This window comes from Nannobrachium achirus (assembly GCF_963921795.1).
Source record: "Nannobrachium achirus genome assembly, chromosome: 10".
Taxonomy (NCBI): domain Eukaryota; kingdom Metazoa; phylum Chordata; class Actinopteri; order Myctophiformes; family Myctophidae; genus Nannobrachium; species Nannobrachium achirus.
Genome location: NC_137819.1, coordinates 29,233,210 through 29,251,395, shown reverse-complemented (window position 1 = coordinate 29,251,395; position 18,186 = coordinate 29,233,210). Strand labels below are relative to the sequence as shown.

The 18,186-nt window shown below is 43.8% G+C and overlaps 1 protein-coding gene across 1 annotated transcript; it reads right to left on the bottom strand.

Annotated features, from left to right (window-relative positions):
- Positions 1-1,511: 1,511 nt before the first annotated feature.
- clspn (claspin) lies at positions 1,512-16,227 on the bottom strand (the record flags this gene model as incomplete). The annotated part of the gene is made up of 24 exons (XM_080735367.1): positions 1,512-1,852; positions 2,966-3,130; positions 3,560-3,636; positions 4,436-4,562; positions 5,818-5,948; positions 6,036-6,157; positions 6,724-6,879; positions 7,052-7,212; positions 7,293-7,380; positions 7,601-7,658; positions 8,258-8,999; positions 9,187-9,380; positions 9,507-9,559; positions 9,710-9,909; positions 10,048-10,208; positions 10,298-10,486; positions 10,737-11,335; positions 11,423-11,525; positions 11,689-11,761; positions 11,940-12,005; positions 12,906-13,061; positions 13,400-13,800; positions 15,127-15,247; positions 16,201-16,227. 24 exons carry the CDS (start codon positions 16,225-16,227, stop codon positions 1,727-1,729), a joined length of 4,296 nt encoding a protein of 1,431 aa, XP_080591493.1. The 3' UTR covers positions 1,512-1,726.
- Between the last annotated feature and the right edge of the window lie 1,959 nt (positions 16,228-18,186).

The following is an 18,186-nucleotide window of genomic DNA, read 5'->3' as shown; positions in this document are numbered from 1 at the left end:
CTTTGGCAGCACATAGGAAAGCTAAATATACTCTTTAATCCTACGTGACTTCCACTTTATCTCATGTGATGCGCCATATACTGCAGAAGTTGATACAATGAGGCTTATTGTATGGAGGGCATCCCAGCTTATTGGGGACCACATACGCCTAGAAAACTGCAGGTCTGCTTTAAAACACAAATAAAGACATTTCAGTTTGCTGCAGCCTTTGATTGAGTTAGTTACCCTTTCCTTTCTCTTCTGCACTGTAATTGCAACTATTATTTTTCCAACATTGTTTTATGCATCCTGTCATTGTATAATTGTGTGTGTTGCTTGATGTGTAAAGAACATTGAATTGCCTGGTTGTTGAAATGTGCTGTACAAATAACATTGCCTTTCCTTCTCTATTGAAAAAGCAGGGACGCAGGGCATTGGTGGCAGTGTCGAGAGGCTACAGTGAACTGCGCCCAGACAAGCTTGGCTGTAAGGGGCTCTTGAGGCAACCACAATTTAGTTGGTTTAACTGACAATATTCTCAGAGGACATTTTGCTTTTACATCGTACTTGGAGCCCCACTCAGAGGAGTATGAAGTGCTAAATGGCCTCCAAGTGAAATTAGTTGCCTTCACACCAAACCACTGGAGTATCCATGAGTAGCACCACTCATTCATACACCACCCACATCCCTACTTCTAGCTTTGTGTTCTTTTTCATAATTGATATTTAATAAATCTACCTTTGGCAGTTGATACATGATATATCATGGGGTTACAAAAATATCACAATGCCGAGTCCAAAACAAGGGCATGGAAAATAAGCTTTAAAGTGTAAACTACCTCTGAGAAAAGCCAGTCTTGTGGATGAACAATAAACATACCAGTACTCTACTTTCCACCTTCAGTCACACTCTGAATTAAGAATTTGAAGTAAACGTATTAAAATAGTAATACACTTTTATTTACAATGTAAAATAATTAAAACCAATCGCACACACAAAATAAATCTATCCCCCCCCCCCAAAAGAAAAACACATTTAAAACCATAAAAAACTCAAAAAAATAGAAGACACTTTCTGCCACTAAATAAAATTAATCCTGAATTTCGAGGGTTTTTCCCTTGCAATTCGACTTTAGATATGAGAATTCTGAAAAGTTTCTCTCGCAAATGGATCGCTTACAATTGCCAGAACAAAACTCAGAATTCTAAGATGAATTGCAAGAAGTACACAATTCATTTGTGTTGAAAATGGCTCCCACCTACGGTATGTACATGAATTTTCAAAGGACATATACACAAAGTAGTCCAATCAAGTAAAAGGACATAAGAGAATGGCTGTAATATTAGGCATTACTGATTGAGTCACACACAGACTTAAGAGCCAACATCCCCATCTTTCTGACACACAAAGAGCATCGTCTTGGGCGTCCTTAGGTTTGCCCATTATTAAGTACTTCCAGTTTGCGTTGAGTGACCGAAAACCCACACACAATGATGGATGCAACAACATCCTGTGTAAAATCTTACTGGAATTGTGATAAATAGGTTAAACTTTGGACAAAACAGGACTTTCTGAGAAATCAAGAAACGATGGGCCCTTCATGCTGGAGTTTGTTTCTGCACATATTGGAAGGGTGAGGATGGCTCAGTCAATGGAAAGCCACCACAAGCATGGTAATGTGAGTACTTGTGTTGTCGACATTAGTGATTATCAACGAATGTCTTCGTCTTGCATCGTCAAGTCACCTCAGTTATCCAGGAAGCTGAATATACTCCGCAGGGGGCCTTGAGAAGTCTTTCCTATGGAGTTGTTTAGCCTGCATGGTCTCTTAGCAGCAGGGTTCATAGCATCAACTGGACCCCTCTTCTTCACCTGGGATTCAAACACATTCTGAGATTAGTCTAAGAAAACAAGCATGCTGGAACAATCAAAGGACAAAACCATGCTGAATGACTGCTTGTACAGTCAGACAATGTTTGTGCAACAATCCCCCCCACAAAGAGCTGTATATCACTGCAGTTTTTATTTAGATCTATGTGTGGTTTTAAATTGTTGAGAGTAAAAGGATGCATTTTCAGTTTAAATTGCTCAACCCTTACATCTTCACTGTGTGGCCCCAAGTGTGAGTAATATGGGCTTTGGCTCCACCTAGTGACAAATATTAACATGACACCACCTCTGACAACTAAAACTTAGTAAATACACTCATATGACTATTATATCATGCCGACACATGATAACATTGCAAACGCTCACTGATTTAATTACAATAAACAAAAATGGGTCTGAAGAGAGCATGACCTGGCTTCCTAGAGAAATGTTCAAATGAATAATTCAAAAGCATCCAGGGTTTGATGGCAGTGGCTCAGAGGTAGGGTGGCTGTCTGGCCAGTAAAGCGGCCGGATAGGAACCATGAGTTTCCAAGTTCGATCCCGGGCTCACCCAGAGATAGTGTCGAAGTGTACTTGAGCAAGACTCTGAACCCCTAATTGCTCCCGATGTGCAGGTTGGTGTCTTGTATCATGGTGTCCTCCGTCATCGATGTATCAATGTGTGTGTGAATGGGTGAATGTAACGCACAATCTATGTAAAGTGCATTGGATAAAAAGTGCTATTGATGCACCATTTACCATGCTATGTGCTTCTATCTTTTCAAACACTCAATACATCCAACCTGTGCATCACTACCCTTCTATAGATTCTCCAGACTCTTAACTTATGGCTACTCGCTTTAGTCTAATTTACCCTAGTACTCGACTTCCATCGAGATACCGTCAGCCAACAGAAATGTCATATTGTCAACCAAAAAAATGTTTTGTTGAAAATATGTGTATTTGGTCAGTTGAAAATGCCATTAAGACTACAAGAAGTATAGATTTGCACATAGAAACCACAACTGTTTTTTTCCAACAGCGTTTGTTTGTGGTACAAACAATGCCGTGTTTGGTGGCCATTGTACCTATGTGAAACATAACCTCACTCACCTGTTTCTTAGGAGCGTCTGAGGTTGGCGCCTCCTTCTCAGGAGACAGCGTCTGGAAGAGGAACCCGCGGCTGTTTCGCGGTGCTAGGGGGTTCTTTCCCTCTGAGATGGACGCCAGCTTCTGGAGGACAGCACGTGGCTGATTGAGTAGGGAACCCCTCCTCACCTGGGAAGTTAAGAGGGATTATTAACACATGTCATGTTTTAGCTCAACATTTTTTGTCTACCCGGGACCCAAACTAAAAGTGTCGCGCATCTACAAGCTTGCGATGAGGGCATTTGTTTTATTTATGTTTTATTTTTTGAAAATCTTTTGAAATATATATTGGTTTTAATGTAGGAAAAAAAAAAAAAAAAAAGTATTTACTCTCAACCCATAAAATCTTATCTTATTCTCAACACCACGTGGTACAACTTTTTGAATAAGCCTTTTACTGTCGAAGAGAGACAATATTAGGCCTTTCAGGAAATAGCAATAAAGCAACCAGAATTGTAGTGGGAGAAGATCACAAAACAAGCAGAGAAAAGCTTTGACAACATGACTTTCTTTAGAGTGGTATATACTGTACAACACACCCATTTGAAAATGACTTACCATTATTGGTTGTGAGGGTCTCTGGAATGGATTTACAGCTGGTGCCTTCATCTCTGGCTGTGGTGCAACAGGGGGTTCTGTGTGGAAGAAATTAAAAGGACATTGGAGCAGAGTCCATTTAGTTTGCCATAATCCCTTAATATGCTGGTGATAAAAGAAACTGCCAATTTTATGTATTTTCTTGAAAACATCCTGAATGGGAACACATGCTCTTGTCCTTTCACTTCAACCTCCAATCTATGCCCTTATCCGTGCATCGACCCGCTTCACTGCTAAAGCATATTTTCACCTGATTCCTAACTACCTTAGCGTAGCTAAGCTCCGAGTGGGTGACACTCTAGATGTTCCCCAAGTGTATACAATGGGTGAAATTAATAGACAGCTAGACCTGGGAGGGCTCGGGGCAGTGAAGTATGGCTGTATTCTTGAGATGTGCAGCCAATAATAGCCAACAGCACTGTTATCTAGCTTAGTTATACTGTAGCAAACGGGATAGTTAACAGTGTGTCCACACTAGTCACAGACTCTCTAGGTGTGGTCTTTCAGGACTTGCAACGTACAGTGACAAATCAATCTCTTTGGGTAATATTTCCTTTTGTTGATACAGTTGATTCACATGCATCCAAGAATGTATATATTTTGCTGCGAGTAGGCTCTCAACACCCAAACATATTTTGTCATTGATTCACGTAATAGGAAGTGATCCATTTCTCTTTCAAAACTGTTCAGTTCAATCAGGGCCAAGTTTCTCTGCACAGTGTCAATAAAGGCTAAGCTAGCTTTGACATGCAGCACATTATGTGGAGCACATTATCACAGAAATCCTCTAAACACAGACAGTACAACTGAAAAATACAGGATGGTACATGGGCCGACCTTTCCTCTGCAGAGTCTTGGCAGTTACTTTCTTGGCTAACTTCATAAACTGGCTGTCGTCCTCTCCGATGTTCTCATCTTCATCGTCTTCGTCCAGGTCCTCCCCCTTCTTGGCTTTCTGTTCCGACTGGGACAGTGGGACACACAAACACAGGAATGACAACAACTCAACAACACCTTAAAACAACCTTAACAATTATTTCTGCACTTAGCTTAGCTAGGCAGTAGTGTACAAGGTACTCCACTACAAATTTGGGGCGTGCCACATGCTTGGCTGCACACACAGGGACTGCACAATATAGGCAGAATGTCATACCTCCATAGTTATGCCAAATATTTCAATAGCGATACAATGTACAATATTACAATGGGTTCACACTTATGTATTTTTGGAGCTGTGTGAAGCACAGGCTCCCTATACGTGGCCGTGTGGGTCTGTCTGTGTGTGTGTGTCTGTCTGTCTGTCTGTGTGTGTGTGTGTCTGTATGTAGCCTGAACTTCCTAAACTTCGGCACGCCACTAGTCCCACAGTTTTGCCACCACACACTCGCGCCATATGTCAAATCGACCGGCTTACTCGGGAATCGTGGGCTATTACTTTTCTAAGAGAAAGGTTCTATAGTTTAATTGATATTAATTTATTAGTGAATTAATTTTCCCCATTGACTTATAATGGGAATCGCAAAAACTCACATTCAATTATTTGTCTCTCGCACACCATAGGGGCTAGAGTTTCAAGACTTGGAGAGGAGGTTCATAATGATTTCAAGGATTAAATAAAAAATAGTTGTGTCATTTGGCCGCATGGTGGCGCCATAACACCCCACTTTACGTTTTGGCCTGTAACTCTTGAACCGTAGGTCGGAAAATTAAAAATATTTTTTCCCTGGATTCCTTGGGTCATGACGCATCTCCCCATATAGGCCACGCCCATTTGCGCCATGATAGATTTTCCGCCATCTTGAATTTTCTCCAAAACACACTTTTTGCTCCTTTTCCTACATATTTCCTTCAAATGTCACAAAAATCGGTACACATGATCCACACACACACACACACACACACACACACACACACACACACACACACACACACACACACACACACACACACACACACACACACACACACACACACACACACACACACACACACACACACACACACACACACACGTGTGATTTTTTTTAAATAAGTGTAGCAACAGCAAAAACTAAACATCCTCAATTAAAAAACAAAACATTTACAGGTCAATCATGTCCTCTTTTTTAAATGTTAATCTGCCATTTAATTTCAAAAGCTCTGGCGGGATCCCTGTGTATACAATACCATTGCGTGCATGGCCTACATACAGTATGTATTTAACACAAACACATCCTTACCTGTTCTTTAAACCACTGCTCCTTCTCCATTCTCTCCTTCCTCCTCTGCACCTCAGTCTGGTCCACATCACCCTCCTCCTCCTCATCTTCCTCACCCTCTCCCATCCCACCCATCTCAAAGCCATCGTCTCCTGCCGAAGAAACAACATTTAGGTTTAGGACAGAATAGTTTAAACCAAGGCAGGGCTTTAGGTGCAAACAAGGTGTACATCACATACCCATGTTCTTCCAGCGAAAGCGGCGGGCTCGCCCCGGACCATCAGAATGCAGGTCCCCGTCGGCTAGGAAACGCTCCTGGTATAGCCTTAGGCGACGTTTATCATCATCCATCACCTGTTTCCTGTTGTATGGATGATGGCAGAAATTAATTTTGTTTTTGCAGACCTTACAGCTTAAAGCTTTGAATTAATAGCATATACAAACGCCAAGCCCGCTTCTCTTCCGTTGTCTTTTATAGCATACAATTCTACAAGGGCTTTTATCTGCATGTGTATTAATATTTATTTGTGTGTGGATTAATTTTCAGGAAACCAATTGTGTTCTCACACTACATATCGGTACTGTTTGTGTTTACCAAAAATAATAAAATAATCAGGAACCGGCCCTTAGGCTATAACATTGCATCATCTAATGATGACAACATGTCACACTACTTTCAATGTCCAAAGCTTTGTCTCGTTATAGTCTAGTGTCTACTCTGGTTGCACTGGGTTCCCCCCATTGCCGTAGCAACTCCAAAACCTTGTCATGATATCCCCAGAGACAGCAAGATGGAGGGATGGAGGGCATGCCTCCTCCTGGCTGTGATTCATGCTATACTGAGCACACCTTTCTAGTTATATCTTGTGAAAGTGTTAGTGTGTAATTTAAAAACAAGTTCACGGTATGACATCAGCTGCTACTTACATGTGGATCTTGTTAACTTGGTCCTGCAGCTCTTCATCTGATGGAAGCTCATCCAGCAGCTCCTCTTCCTCATATTCACTTCCTCCTTCGTCATCCTCATCCTCACTGCCACTGCCAGACAGCTCAGCCTCTGAGTCGAAGTAATCAGTAAGCCGCCTGGAGATGCAAAGAAGGAGAGGGGAGGCAACAGATTTTAGTGATATGAGGAAATTCCCTAAAAGTAGAATTCAAACTCAAGTACTCACACAGATCTAAAGTTATGTTTGGGTAATTATGTAAAACCTCAGCAAAAGAAACACCAGTTAAACAGTAACTGTGCTGCACTTACATCTTCTTCTTCTTCTTCTTAACAGGGTTCGGGGCAAAGACAGCCTCCAGTTCTTCATCCTCAACCCCTTCCTCATCATCTTGTTCCTCTCCATCTTTTTCATCTTCCGACTCCTCGTCGTCTTTTTCATTTTCTGACTCCTCTTCTTCTTTTTCATTCTCCTACAAAACACACACAAGTTGTAAGTCGCATCGCAAAGACAAGACATACACACATCTCAAAGAGGCTCAAAGGGGCTTACCTTGTCACTCTCGCTGTCCAAGTCTGACAGAATTCTGAATTCACATTCATCCTCTTCCTCCTGCTCTTCCTCCTCAGGTTTCTTCCTACTGAAACAGTTTTTCATCGTTGAAACATAATTCACATTTCTGAGTGATATCTGTGATGTTCTGTGGCTTCTAGGGATATTCTTAATAACATGCCAGTCTAAGTGAGAGGTCATCACATACACAAAGTATATTATGGATTTTAAATATATGATATGGTATACTTTTAACACAACACTGACATATTCCTATTTATTTATCATCTAGTATGAACACTTTTTACCTGTTAACTGTTGAAGCCTTCAGAGCAGTACTTGAAACTGGCCGTGAGGGAGATGCATCTTAAGGACAGAGGCAAAATGTAAATAACACACAGACAACTAAATGTTGCACTCTTATTATGCAATATATAAAGGTAGAAAATGGTAAAATTGTGTTATACCAATATTATTGAGTTTGAAAGCACTTATATTTTTGTAAATTAAAATGACTTTGAAAATGTTTTGCAAAGAACTCAGATGCAGGGTTTCTAGCCCAGTGGTTCCCAAACTTTTTAGCTCGAGAGTCGAGACCCAAAAGAGAAAATTAGACGTTTCCCCAAGACCTAAGCTAGTGAAAACACTGCCAACAGCAGATCTACAAGCTCACAACGAGTCACTTCATGCCACGTTGTGAGCTTATAGATGGGCTATTTTCACTTCTTAAACATTTGTTTTCTAATTTATGGAATTTCTTAGATTTTTATTTTATTTATTAATGCAATCAATGAATTTCATTTTTAATTCATGAAAATCTGGGGAATCGAATGTTCTTTTTTAAAGATTTTGAAATAATAATTAAAAACTGAAACCAAAAAATTAAGGAACCCATAAAAATGTGTACACCACCCACAAATGGCTCCCGACCCAGTGCTTGGGAACCAGTGTTCTGGCCAGCATACCTGGACTGGGGAACTTTCCCGAGCAGAGCCCAAGCAGCCGGTCCATGCTCTGCATGTCCGTCCTGCCGTTCCTCCTCTCGTCCTCCGTCTCTGCAGCCTGGGTGGTGGGGAACGCTCCAGAGCACAGGCCCAGCAGCTCATCCTGTGTGGAGGGGAGCTTCATCTCACCCGCTGGCCCCACGGCCTGTGTGGAGGGGAACGCTCCCGAGCACAGCCCCAGAAGCTCATCTTGTGTGGAGGGGAGCTTCAACTCGCCCGCTGGCCCCTGTGTGGTGGGGAACGCTCCCGAGCACAGCCCCAGAAGCTCATCTTGTGTGGAGGGGAGCTTCATCTTGCCCCCTGCCCCTCCAACCTGTGTGGTGGGGAACGCCCCCGAGCACAGCCCCAGCAGCTCATCCTCCTCTGTCCTCCCTGCCGCTTCCGCCGACACGTTCCCCGTCCCGAAGCCGCCCGAGCACAGGCCCAAAAGCTCCCCCATGTTGCCGTCCATGGCGTTCTCATCCATGTTGTCCAGGACCAGCTGCCTCTTGTGCGAGCGGGGCGCTCCGGTGCGAGGCCCCACGTTGAGGAAGCCGTCCGCGTCCAGCAGCTGGGACTGGGTGTCGTATTCCAGGGAGAAGCGGCCCTGGGTGGCTGCGACGTCTAGGGGGCCAGAGTCTGCGCCAGGCGAGGGTGGGGCATAAAGGTCCTGAGAGTCCTCCACTGGTAGAGATAGAGAGGCTTCAGACAGCTTACCTGAACTCTGAAGGTCACAGACAGAGAGAGAGAAAGACAGACAGACACACCGATCAATGTCATACACTCATCTAGACAGTTACAGGGAGATTTCTAATTGGATGTATATCCATTTATATTAAAAGTACTGCATTAATTTAATTGGGGCATTGAGGGGTTTGAATAATCATTGTTATAAATGTGCTGAATCTCACCTTAGAGGCAGAACCGAGGAAGCTGGGTCTGAAGAAGCAGGGTGAGGGGGAGCGGAACATGTTGGCATTGAAAGCACCTCTTCCTGTGGAGCGCTGGTGACTGACAGGCTGGTAGGATGGGATCATGGAGCCCTGGAGCTCAAAGCTACCGTTGTGGCTGTTGTCCTTCATCAGGGACAGAGAGTCTTCCTCCTCTATGAGAGAGAATGTATGACGTTTGATTCCATAAGTTTTTATGTGAACAAGTATTACTTAGTTTCCATTAATGCATTGATGATGCAACTGAACTTTATAAAGTTATTATCAAAATGATTACTCACCCGTCTTTGTCTCGCTGTCCTCGCCCGAGGCACAAGTTCTTCTTACACCGTCACTGGCAGCAGAAACCAAAACAACATCAAGTTGCAACAAGAGCTTCTTTATTTTATCTGCTTTAGCACAGTATTCTGCTTGTGACAAAAAAGAAAAGAAAAGATGGATATGTCTACAAATTAATGCCTTGACACATAACACAACCACATACCCGGTGCGAGAGCAGGAGCTGCCAGCAAACAGCAAGAGTGTTCCATCAGCGCTGAGGTTGGGTGGAGGACAGCGTCCCTTCTGCCCAACAGGAGATGGGCTCCTGATACTCTGGACCACACTGCCTCCATCCTCGTCTCCACCCTCATCATGCTCATCTTCTTCCTCCCCATCATCACCTCCTAACAGGTCATCCACACACTGGGGGAAGGGGGAGAAGGGGACATATGTTCTGAGTGCAGTGGGATGCTGATAATGTAACAAAAGACAAACTCTTGGAACGCGTCTAATATGGTCCCCCACACCTATACAGGGGGCGACATAAACCGGCCAGCTTACCTCCTCTCCCTCAGACTCGTCCGTCATCTCCTCTTCTTCCTCTTCCTCGCCACAGTCTTCGTTGTCTAAGCGATGAAGTTCGGCCTTACGAGCCCTTTCCTCCTGCCTCCGCAGGGCCATGGCCTGCTGCAGACGCTGCTTCAGACCCAGCAGCTTCGCTCCTGACAAAGAAGATGACCACAGAAAGGTTATAGTCTGCTGGGCGATTTTACCTACAATACGTGCATGTGGCGCGTGTGCGATCCCATACCAGGCTTGGTAGCAGCGGGCTCGTCGGACCCCTCTTTGACGGTGACGGTAACAGATTCTGCATGCAACTCCTCCTGTCCAGAAGGGGTGCTGTCTTTCCGGATGATGCTCAGCTGCATTGTGCGCTCTCTCTGGGGTCTTTTTACTGGCTGCAAGTGGCGAAGGTAACGTTCCTTCAGGGCTTCCACTCCTGGGAGAAGGAAGGAAACATCACTTAATTACAGACCAAGCCTGGTTTTTTCTTTGATGCCAACCAGACCTATTGGGTACCTACTACCTCGGTAGGCTGAAAGTAAATTATCCGTATATACCGTTTGCCTCTGGGTGTGGTTATTATTAGGGAGTTTGTGCTCAGGAGGCAAGTGATTCAATAATCTCATCATTGACTTCCTTTAGGCTATTACTAGAACTGTGTTTAGAAACTAAATTGACTGACTTACCAGGGTTGACCTCCAAGTGAACAAATTCTCCGTCATCAGCTGACAGTTTGGGAACAGGCGGAGGATCCAGCCCCAGCTCTCTTAGCATAGCCAGTCTGTCCTTCTTAGGCTTGGTAGGGCCCTGTGCTGTAGGCTTTGCACTTGTTGGTTCAACAGTGACCGGCTGGGGAGGAAGAGGCTGATCTAAAGCACCGGTTTTACTTCCAACCTCTGCTCGAGTGTCAGTCACAGTCCCCATATGGGTCAGTCCAGGTAGAGAAACATCCATCTCCTCCTCACAGCTCAAAGAAGCTTTGACTTCTGCCCCATCTGCCGTCATAGACTCCTGGAGACTCTCAGACAGATAAAGCATTGGGCCCGATTCCTGTTCGGCATCCAGGCTCGCAGGCTGCTCTCCAACCTGGTTGTTGATTTCATGCTGTGGGGAAGAGGTGGCGGCTGGCTGGGGTGTTGTCTGGATATGGGTGGAGGATAGATCCAGGGAGGGAGCAGCAGAGTCCTGCTCTACAGGCGGTTGCTGCTGTGGCTCACTGGGTGGGTTGGCAGGAGGTGGAGGAGCTGCAGTGGCCTCCACTATCCTGGCCTGATACTTGGCTGATCTGACAGAAGTGAATGAACAAGGAATTAGCATGAGGTTGTTGTTGTCATTTCAAACCATTATCTCTGTGCAAAGACTGTTTATTTACTTCAGCAGTGCCATGGCAGGGCCCTCGGGCCTGGTTCGCTTCTTAAAAAAATCATCGAGGGTTTTGGGTTTAGGGATGTGGTATGGAAGGCCAAGCGTAGACTCTGCCAAGAAGCACAGAAATAGACATGTGACATACATACATAGACAGACGTGGATGATGTGAGGAAACGGTAGTCAATTAACTCCAATTGTAACAACTCCTTTGGTTAAAATATAAAGCATCGTCAAAAAGAAGAATCTGATACAGATGCTCTGAAAACTGACCTCTGACCAGCCTCTGAGATTCACTGTGGAGCTGCATCATGGCTTCTTTACTGGCCCGGGCTGCCTTTCTCTCCTAAGTACATCACAGAACAATTCCATGAGTCAATGTTAATGGAGGACAGTCAATAAGAACAGCCTAATAGCCGTCATGGGTTGCCAAGCCAGGTTAGAAGCACTTTATGATAAATGTATAGTATTTCACCATTCAATCTTGTGGTTATTAAAAGTGAAATGTGCAGCGGACTGCTTACCACACGCTGAGGTTTCTCTGTCGGCTCTTCACCTTCCTCTTCCTGCTCCTCATCCATGTAAGGCTCCTGGAGGAAGAGCAAATGCTAATTAACAAAGGATTCTCCAACTGTTTCATACCTTAGTAGTTTACTTTATTCTAAAATTGTATCACACCCCATTATATCTTCATATATTGTTAGCACCATCTGTGGAGTATGTCACAGCAACATTTCACTGCACACACTTGAGTGAGCGACAAATAAAACCTCTTTGAATCTTGGAACGCCACAGCGTCCACGTGAATCAAACAATAAACTTAAACAACCACCCCCATAAGAGTCGTCATAATTCCAGAGGGCGAAATCTTGCTGCTCTGACTGATATGGTCACCTAACTACCAGCGACGGAATATAATTTAGTTTTCAGAAGCTTTATAAATTGGTTTGTAATGCGTCTTGGATAATGCTATCAAAAGCAACCTGCATTCGATAAGATGAAAAGGAAATTATTGATTGATGACACCGGAGATGTATTCTCTTTAGGGGAGCACAAGTGACATTGTTGTTGGTATACATACTCGGAACTGAGCGTGCACAAATGGCTTAAGCACCTCCTCTGGTGGTCGTCAGCAGGGATTCTCACTGCATCATTCAAAACATTGATCAACTAATGGTGGCAGTGGTTCAGGAAGTAGAGAGGCCACCTGGGAACTGTAAGGTTCCTGGCTCGATACAAAGCTACTCCCCGTCTAAAATTGTCCTCGATAAAGACACACTAAACCCTAACTACTCCAGATGAGCAGGATGGAGTGGTTGTGTACCCTGTCAGTGTATGAATACAATGCAACACACATTGTAAAGTGCTTTGGATAAAACATTTCTATGGCAAATATCTCATTACTGGCACTGCAAGTGGTGTGATTAACTTGAACATTGGCATGCAAAATAGATAAGATAGATCTCCAGCCTGGCTCCTTTTAATTGTACCTTGTGTTTTTTGGCCTTCTGCTTGACGGCTGCTCTGATGGCATCCAGAGATTCCTCCTCTTCTTCCTCCTCCAGACCAGTGTCAAACAGGTCTGTGTCACCTAGAAGACAGCCACTGTCGTTCAGAGCCCGGGGAAGGCGGGGATGAGGTGCATCCTGCAAATAAATGAATGGCTAAAATGTCATCCTACACACACAGAAAGGCTGCTTGAGTGTATTTTAATCACTTGTAACATACCATATATTTCCAATAATAATCTGCCGGCGGTCTGACACGGTTCTGCGCATCGACCGCCATTCAAATGGACGCAAATAAGTATCGCAAATAGCCGCCCGGTTCTTTTAAACACCAGGGCTTCAAATCAACTTCGTGCAACTCCGGGCTACTATTTGGAAAAAATGTTTAATCTGCAATTTGGTAAATACGTTTGAAACATTCCACATAGTAACAGCCAGAACAAGCCGATCTGACCAGAAAAGGGATCTTTACAAACCTCACTCATCTCAGTGAATCGTTCCTCCTTCTTCTGCTTCAGTTTCGCCACTGCTTTGCTACTCCTGTCCCTTTTCTCTTTGTGCCGCTGGCTCCTCTCCCTCTTCTTCCCCTCTTTCTTTTGTTTCACCTCCTCTTTCTCAACGTCTCCCCCTCTCTCTGGTTCGCTCTCCTCGCTGTCGATAGGAGCGCGGGATATCTTCCTGCTCTTCTGTGCTCCTTTTTTCTTCAGACCCTCCTCCTCGTCTTGCAACGCTTCCGTCTCCATCTCCTCCGCACTGGACGCAGATAAGACCAGTGCGCCGGTGCCCTCAGCTACATCCTCTTCCTCGTCGCTGTCCCTGAGAGCCTTCAGACAGCGAGGTTTCCTGTGAACCTTGATGTCTTCTTCGTCATCAGTGTCTGGAAACAAATCAAGGCATTAGAAACACGACCATCCAAGAGGAACCCACTATTGTGTTTTAGGTTTAGTCTCTGCAGGAGTCTGGCCGTCTAAGTGGATCGGCAAACCGCTCGACCAATCTGCACTGTTAGTTGCCCACAAAGGTACCTCAAATAATTTTAGGTTCCCATTTTATACTCTTTTCAACATAGTATATCATTAGGGCTGTAATCTAGCCCTGTTTTAGGGATTCGAACTTCGGGGGGATTTTCCGAACGGACCATCGAACCTTCGATGGTTCGTTTGGTTCACCGAACCATCGAACGTACTGTACCTTTAACCAGCTAAAACAGTGTAGGAAATGTGTTAAATGCGCTGTTTTAACCATTGAAAACGTGTGGATGCGTGGCCGCATTAACACGTAGGCTAACACTTGGAAAATCCAACCCAATCGGAGAAAATGTTGCGCAGTTTGTTGACGAACAGGCTCAATGTATAGCGGAGTTGCACGGATGATGATTAGACTTGGTGATTGCGTCGGAGCGCGTCGCGTTCGGGCTGAACTGGTCTCGATGTAACAACCCCAGAAATCGCATTATAGATCCTTTTGGGGGTTGCAATGAAATCCATCTTTGCTCATGCTTAGGAGAAAGGCTGTTTAATCTTTGGGTGCGTGGATGGGGTTCGCTGTTCAGAGCACACACACAAGTCTCTCTCTGCCCAGCTCAGAGTGCTGCCTCTCTCACTCTACTGTCTGTCATCAAGCATGTGTCAGCGAGGCTGGTTCGCGGCCCAAAACAGGAGTGGAATTGGAGCGGAGGACGGTCCTTGATCGCTCCAAGCTGTTCTGGTGCATTTTATAACTACTATAACGGTCACCATTAACTGTTAGTGTTTACCGGTAGGCCTAACTTATTTAGTATTTGGCTATCTCTACTACTGTGATATTCTGAATAGGCCTATCACATTCTGATAATTATTTTTCGTGTAAAAAAAAAAGAAGAAAAAAAAAAGAAAAAAACCTGAACCCATTAATTTCAAACTTCGATTGCCAACGTAACGAACGAACGTTCGAATCCCCGAAGGTTCGCTTGCAGCCCTATATATCATGCCTTGCTTTTTTCGACTGTACGGTACTTTTTTATTTATTTTTTTACTTCTTTGTAACTTGTAACCTTAAACTGCTGTGCTGCCTCTGGGCAACTGATTTTCCCCCTTGGGATAATAAAGGTATCTATCTATATCGTCTGTTCTGCACAAAAGACTTTGTCATTAACGCCGCTACTGCACTGATGGAATTAGCTTGTTTTGGGTTTAGACAACTTTTTATTATTGTGGCAATTCACCTGGATGGTCCTCTTTGCTGTTGGTCGTCTCCATGACCATCTCCTCTGCAGGAGAACCCATTCCGCTGTCTGAATCACTCCCTGCTGTTGTCTGGACCACTGCTGGCAGCTGCTCTTCTCCCTGCTCCAAGAAGAGTAATAAATTAAGTGCACCCTCCATGCATGTTGCACACACAGCAAAATGTCACTCATGAACATAACATTGGTACTTATTGACTACCTCTGAGTTGACAACTATTGTGCTAAAACTTATCCAGACCAAGCAACAAACTGTTAAATTTGACTATTTCCATTTGAGGAAATAGTAATCATAGGCTCATCATAACATACTAGGCCTCATCATTTGAGAGTCCATAACGAGAATTATGTTTTCAGCAGCTAATATACATTTGACTAGCTGCTGCTGCTGCTGCTACTACTACTACTACTGTAATCCAATAATCTACACAAATTAGCCTATGTTCATAATTTGTGCAAGGTATGTCTTAATAAGATCCAGCTCAAAGTAGTGGTAGCATTAAAGTTGAGCGACAATATACTTACAATACCCGGGATAATATACATATCCAATACAACACCTTAGTACATCAAGTCATATTAATGCAACAAATTGCTGGTTGCATTAAAGTCTGCGATAACTAGTAGTTGTAAAACAACCAAACGGCTGTGAATTTGTGGCGCCTTGGAAAACCAAACAATGAAAACTAAGGAGGAGCATAATACATTAGCTAGCAGTAGCAGTAGCTTGCTTACATTCTTTTGTTACTTTCCGCCTTTGTTAATCACTTCTCGTAAGCAATCCACAAATTTCATTTGGCCATCAACTGATTACTATACTTAAAAGCTTTTTCATAAAATGAATTATTTCCACTATTCCACAATGTAACCAGGCCACCATCCAACTCAGCTGGCATGCTACATATTAAGTAACATTAATGTGTAAACAAACGGAATGAAACTCCTTCTCTCAATTTTGATGCAAAACGTCTCGGCTGTGCCAGAGTAAAACGTACACATGTTTGTCAAATAGATAATTTAGAGTTACACGGTGAAGATTAACAAGCATTTCCTCACCTGTTGTTGAGACTGGACGAGGCTCATCTTGGTTCGCTAGGCTACGCTACGCTGTTTTGCAAAGGACACCTTCGTCTAAACGGGAAGACAGCGTTTCATCGATCATACCAGGCAAACACAAGCAAATGTCTGTACGGTAAATCTTATTCTATGTCGTTATGGTCGCATTTGAAAGATGGATTATTTATCTGATCGGCTCTCCTTCCTCCCGCCTGATCTCCACACTGAATAGAAGTTTTGAGCTTTCGCGCGCCGTGACAGCTGGTGTGGAGCAGAGCAGTATAATCAGAGAGTGGTGTCACCGCGGGGTCAGAAACAGCGCTGGTCACGTGGTTCATTGTCACTTTACACATCATAGACTTCAATGCATTTTGTAAACTTCCGGTTGGCCGTTTGTCACTATACGCCAATAGATGTGTGCGTAGAAGACCTGGCCCCATGAAGTGAACGGGAGTGACGCAACTCTCCATTCTAGGGCTCTGGTGTGGAGCGTTTCCTCTCCGAGTGTCAATCTGTTGACGTTTCACTTTCCCACTGGTTAGTCGAGAAAAAGATAAGGCCCGCCCACGTTAAATTGGAAGCGCTCGTTTTACGAACCTTGAACGCCTGGTTGAGCGGCGGTTAGGGGTTGATACTAGGATGGGATACAAGCCATAAGGCTTCCCGCCCATCTGATCTCACACAATGTCACAGAAAAAACAGATGCACTGTAAAAGAAGAAAGAAAGAAAGAAAGAAAGAAAGAAAGAAAGAAAGAAAGAAAGAAAGAAAGAAAGGAAGAAAGAATCTTTATTTGAAATGAATTATACAACAGTATTCTAAAATGGCTGTGACATAAATACAAAAAAATAAATTAAAGGTTAAGAAAAATCCAATATATAATTAATAGATTACATACACAGATACACACACGCCCATTAACAAACAATAAGAAATAAGAATAACCAGTAAGATGCCTAAGGGTGAAAAGCGACCTCGAGGTCGCACCATCTGTCTTGGCCATAGGCCTATATGGATTGTTAGTGTGGTTCTCCTAACAGGGCATCATCTGGGATACAATCCCTTTTATGCCCATATAGGGAGATCCCTGCTCTGAGTATCCTGTGATGTCACAGTAAATGTGCATTTATAGTGCTTTTATCCAAGGTGCTTTACACAGATATTGTGCAAGTGCATTACATTCACCCATTCACACACACAAACTGGGAACCCTTAGGGAACCCTTCGTGCTCTAATGACGGTTTCTCTACCCCTAAGCTACACCACAGTGTCAGGCGTTACCCGTACGGACAGACAGATACTGACAAGATGTGACGGTTCTTATAGTAAACTGACAATTAATGACACCAATGTACTGTACAGGCTATTATAGCTACAAAGTTCAAACAACGTCTATATATTATTAGGAAATACAAAAGTGACTGTCCTCTCCTCCACTCGGGCAGTGCATGCATGCACATTGCACACGCCACAGCGGCCACCGCCATACACACAGACTCATACATGCTCATCTCTCACACTGCTGACATCAGTATGACATCACACAGTACACAATGAGCAATATATAAGAGTGGCATTATCCAACGAGAGGTGAGATGCAAGCAGCTCTCAAGGAGAGACAGCGACCCCATATCCTTCCATACGAATCTGGATATCTGGCCTTACAACCCAGATATCTTTGCCTTAAAGGGATCCTCAGATCCATTATCCATAAGCTAGGGTTGACATCTCGATCTCGGTTAAGTTCTTACCGGACACCACTGCGGTGGGTCCTAATCCTGGACAACCAGTCCCTTTGAGTAGTATTATTAATACCTTTTTGAGCGGTGCCATAGAGTGGCTGTGCGTGTGTCTGTAACCACTTTTCCTCAGCGTTTTGCCATAGCAATGTGTTTTCCTCAGCGTTTTGCCATAGCAATATGTGTGTGTGTGTAGCCATATTACATCACCAATTACATCCTAGACCTATCTGTAGCCACTTTTCCTC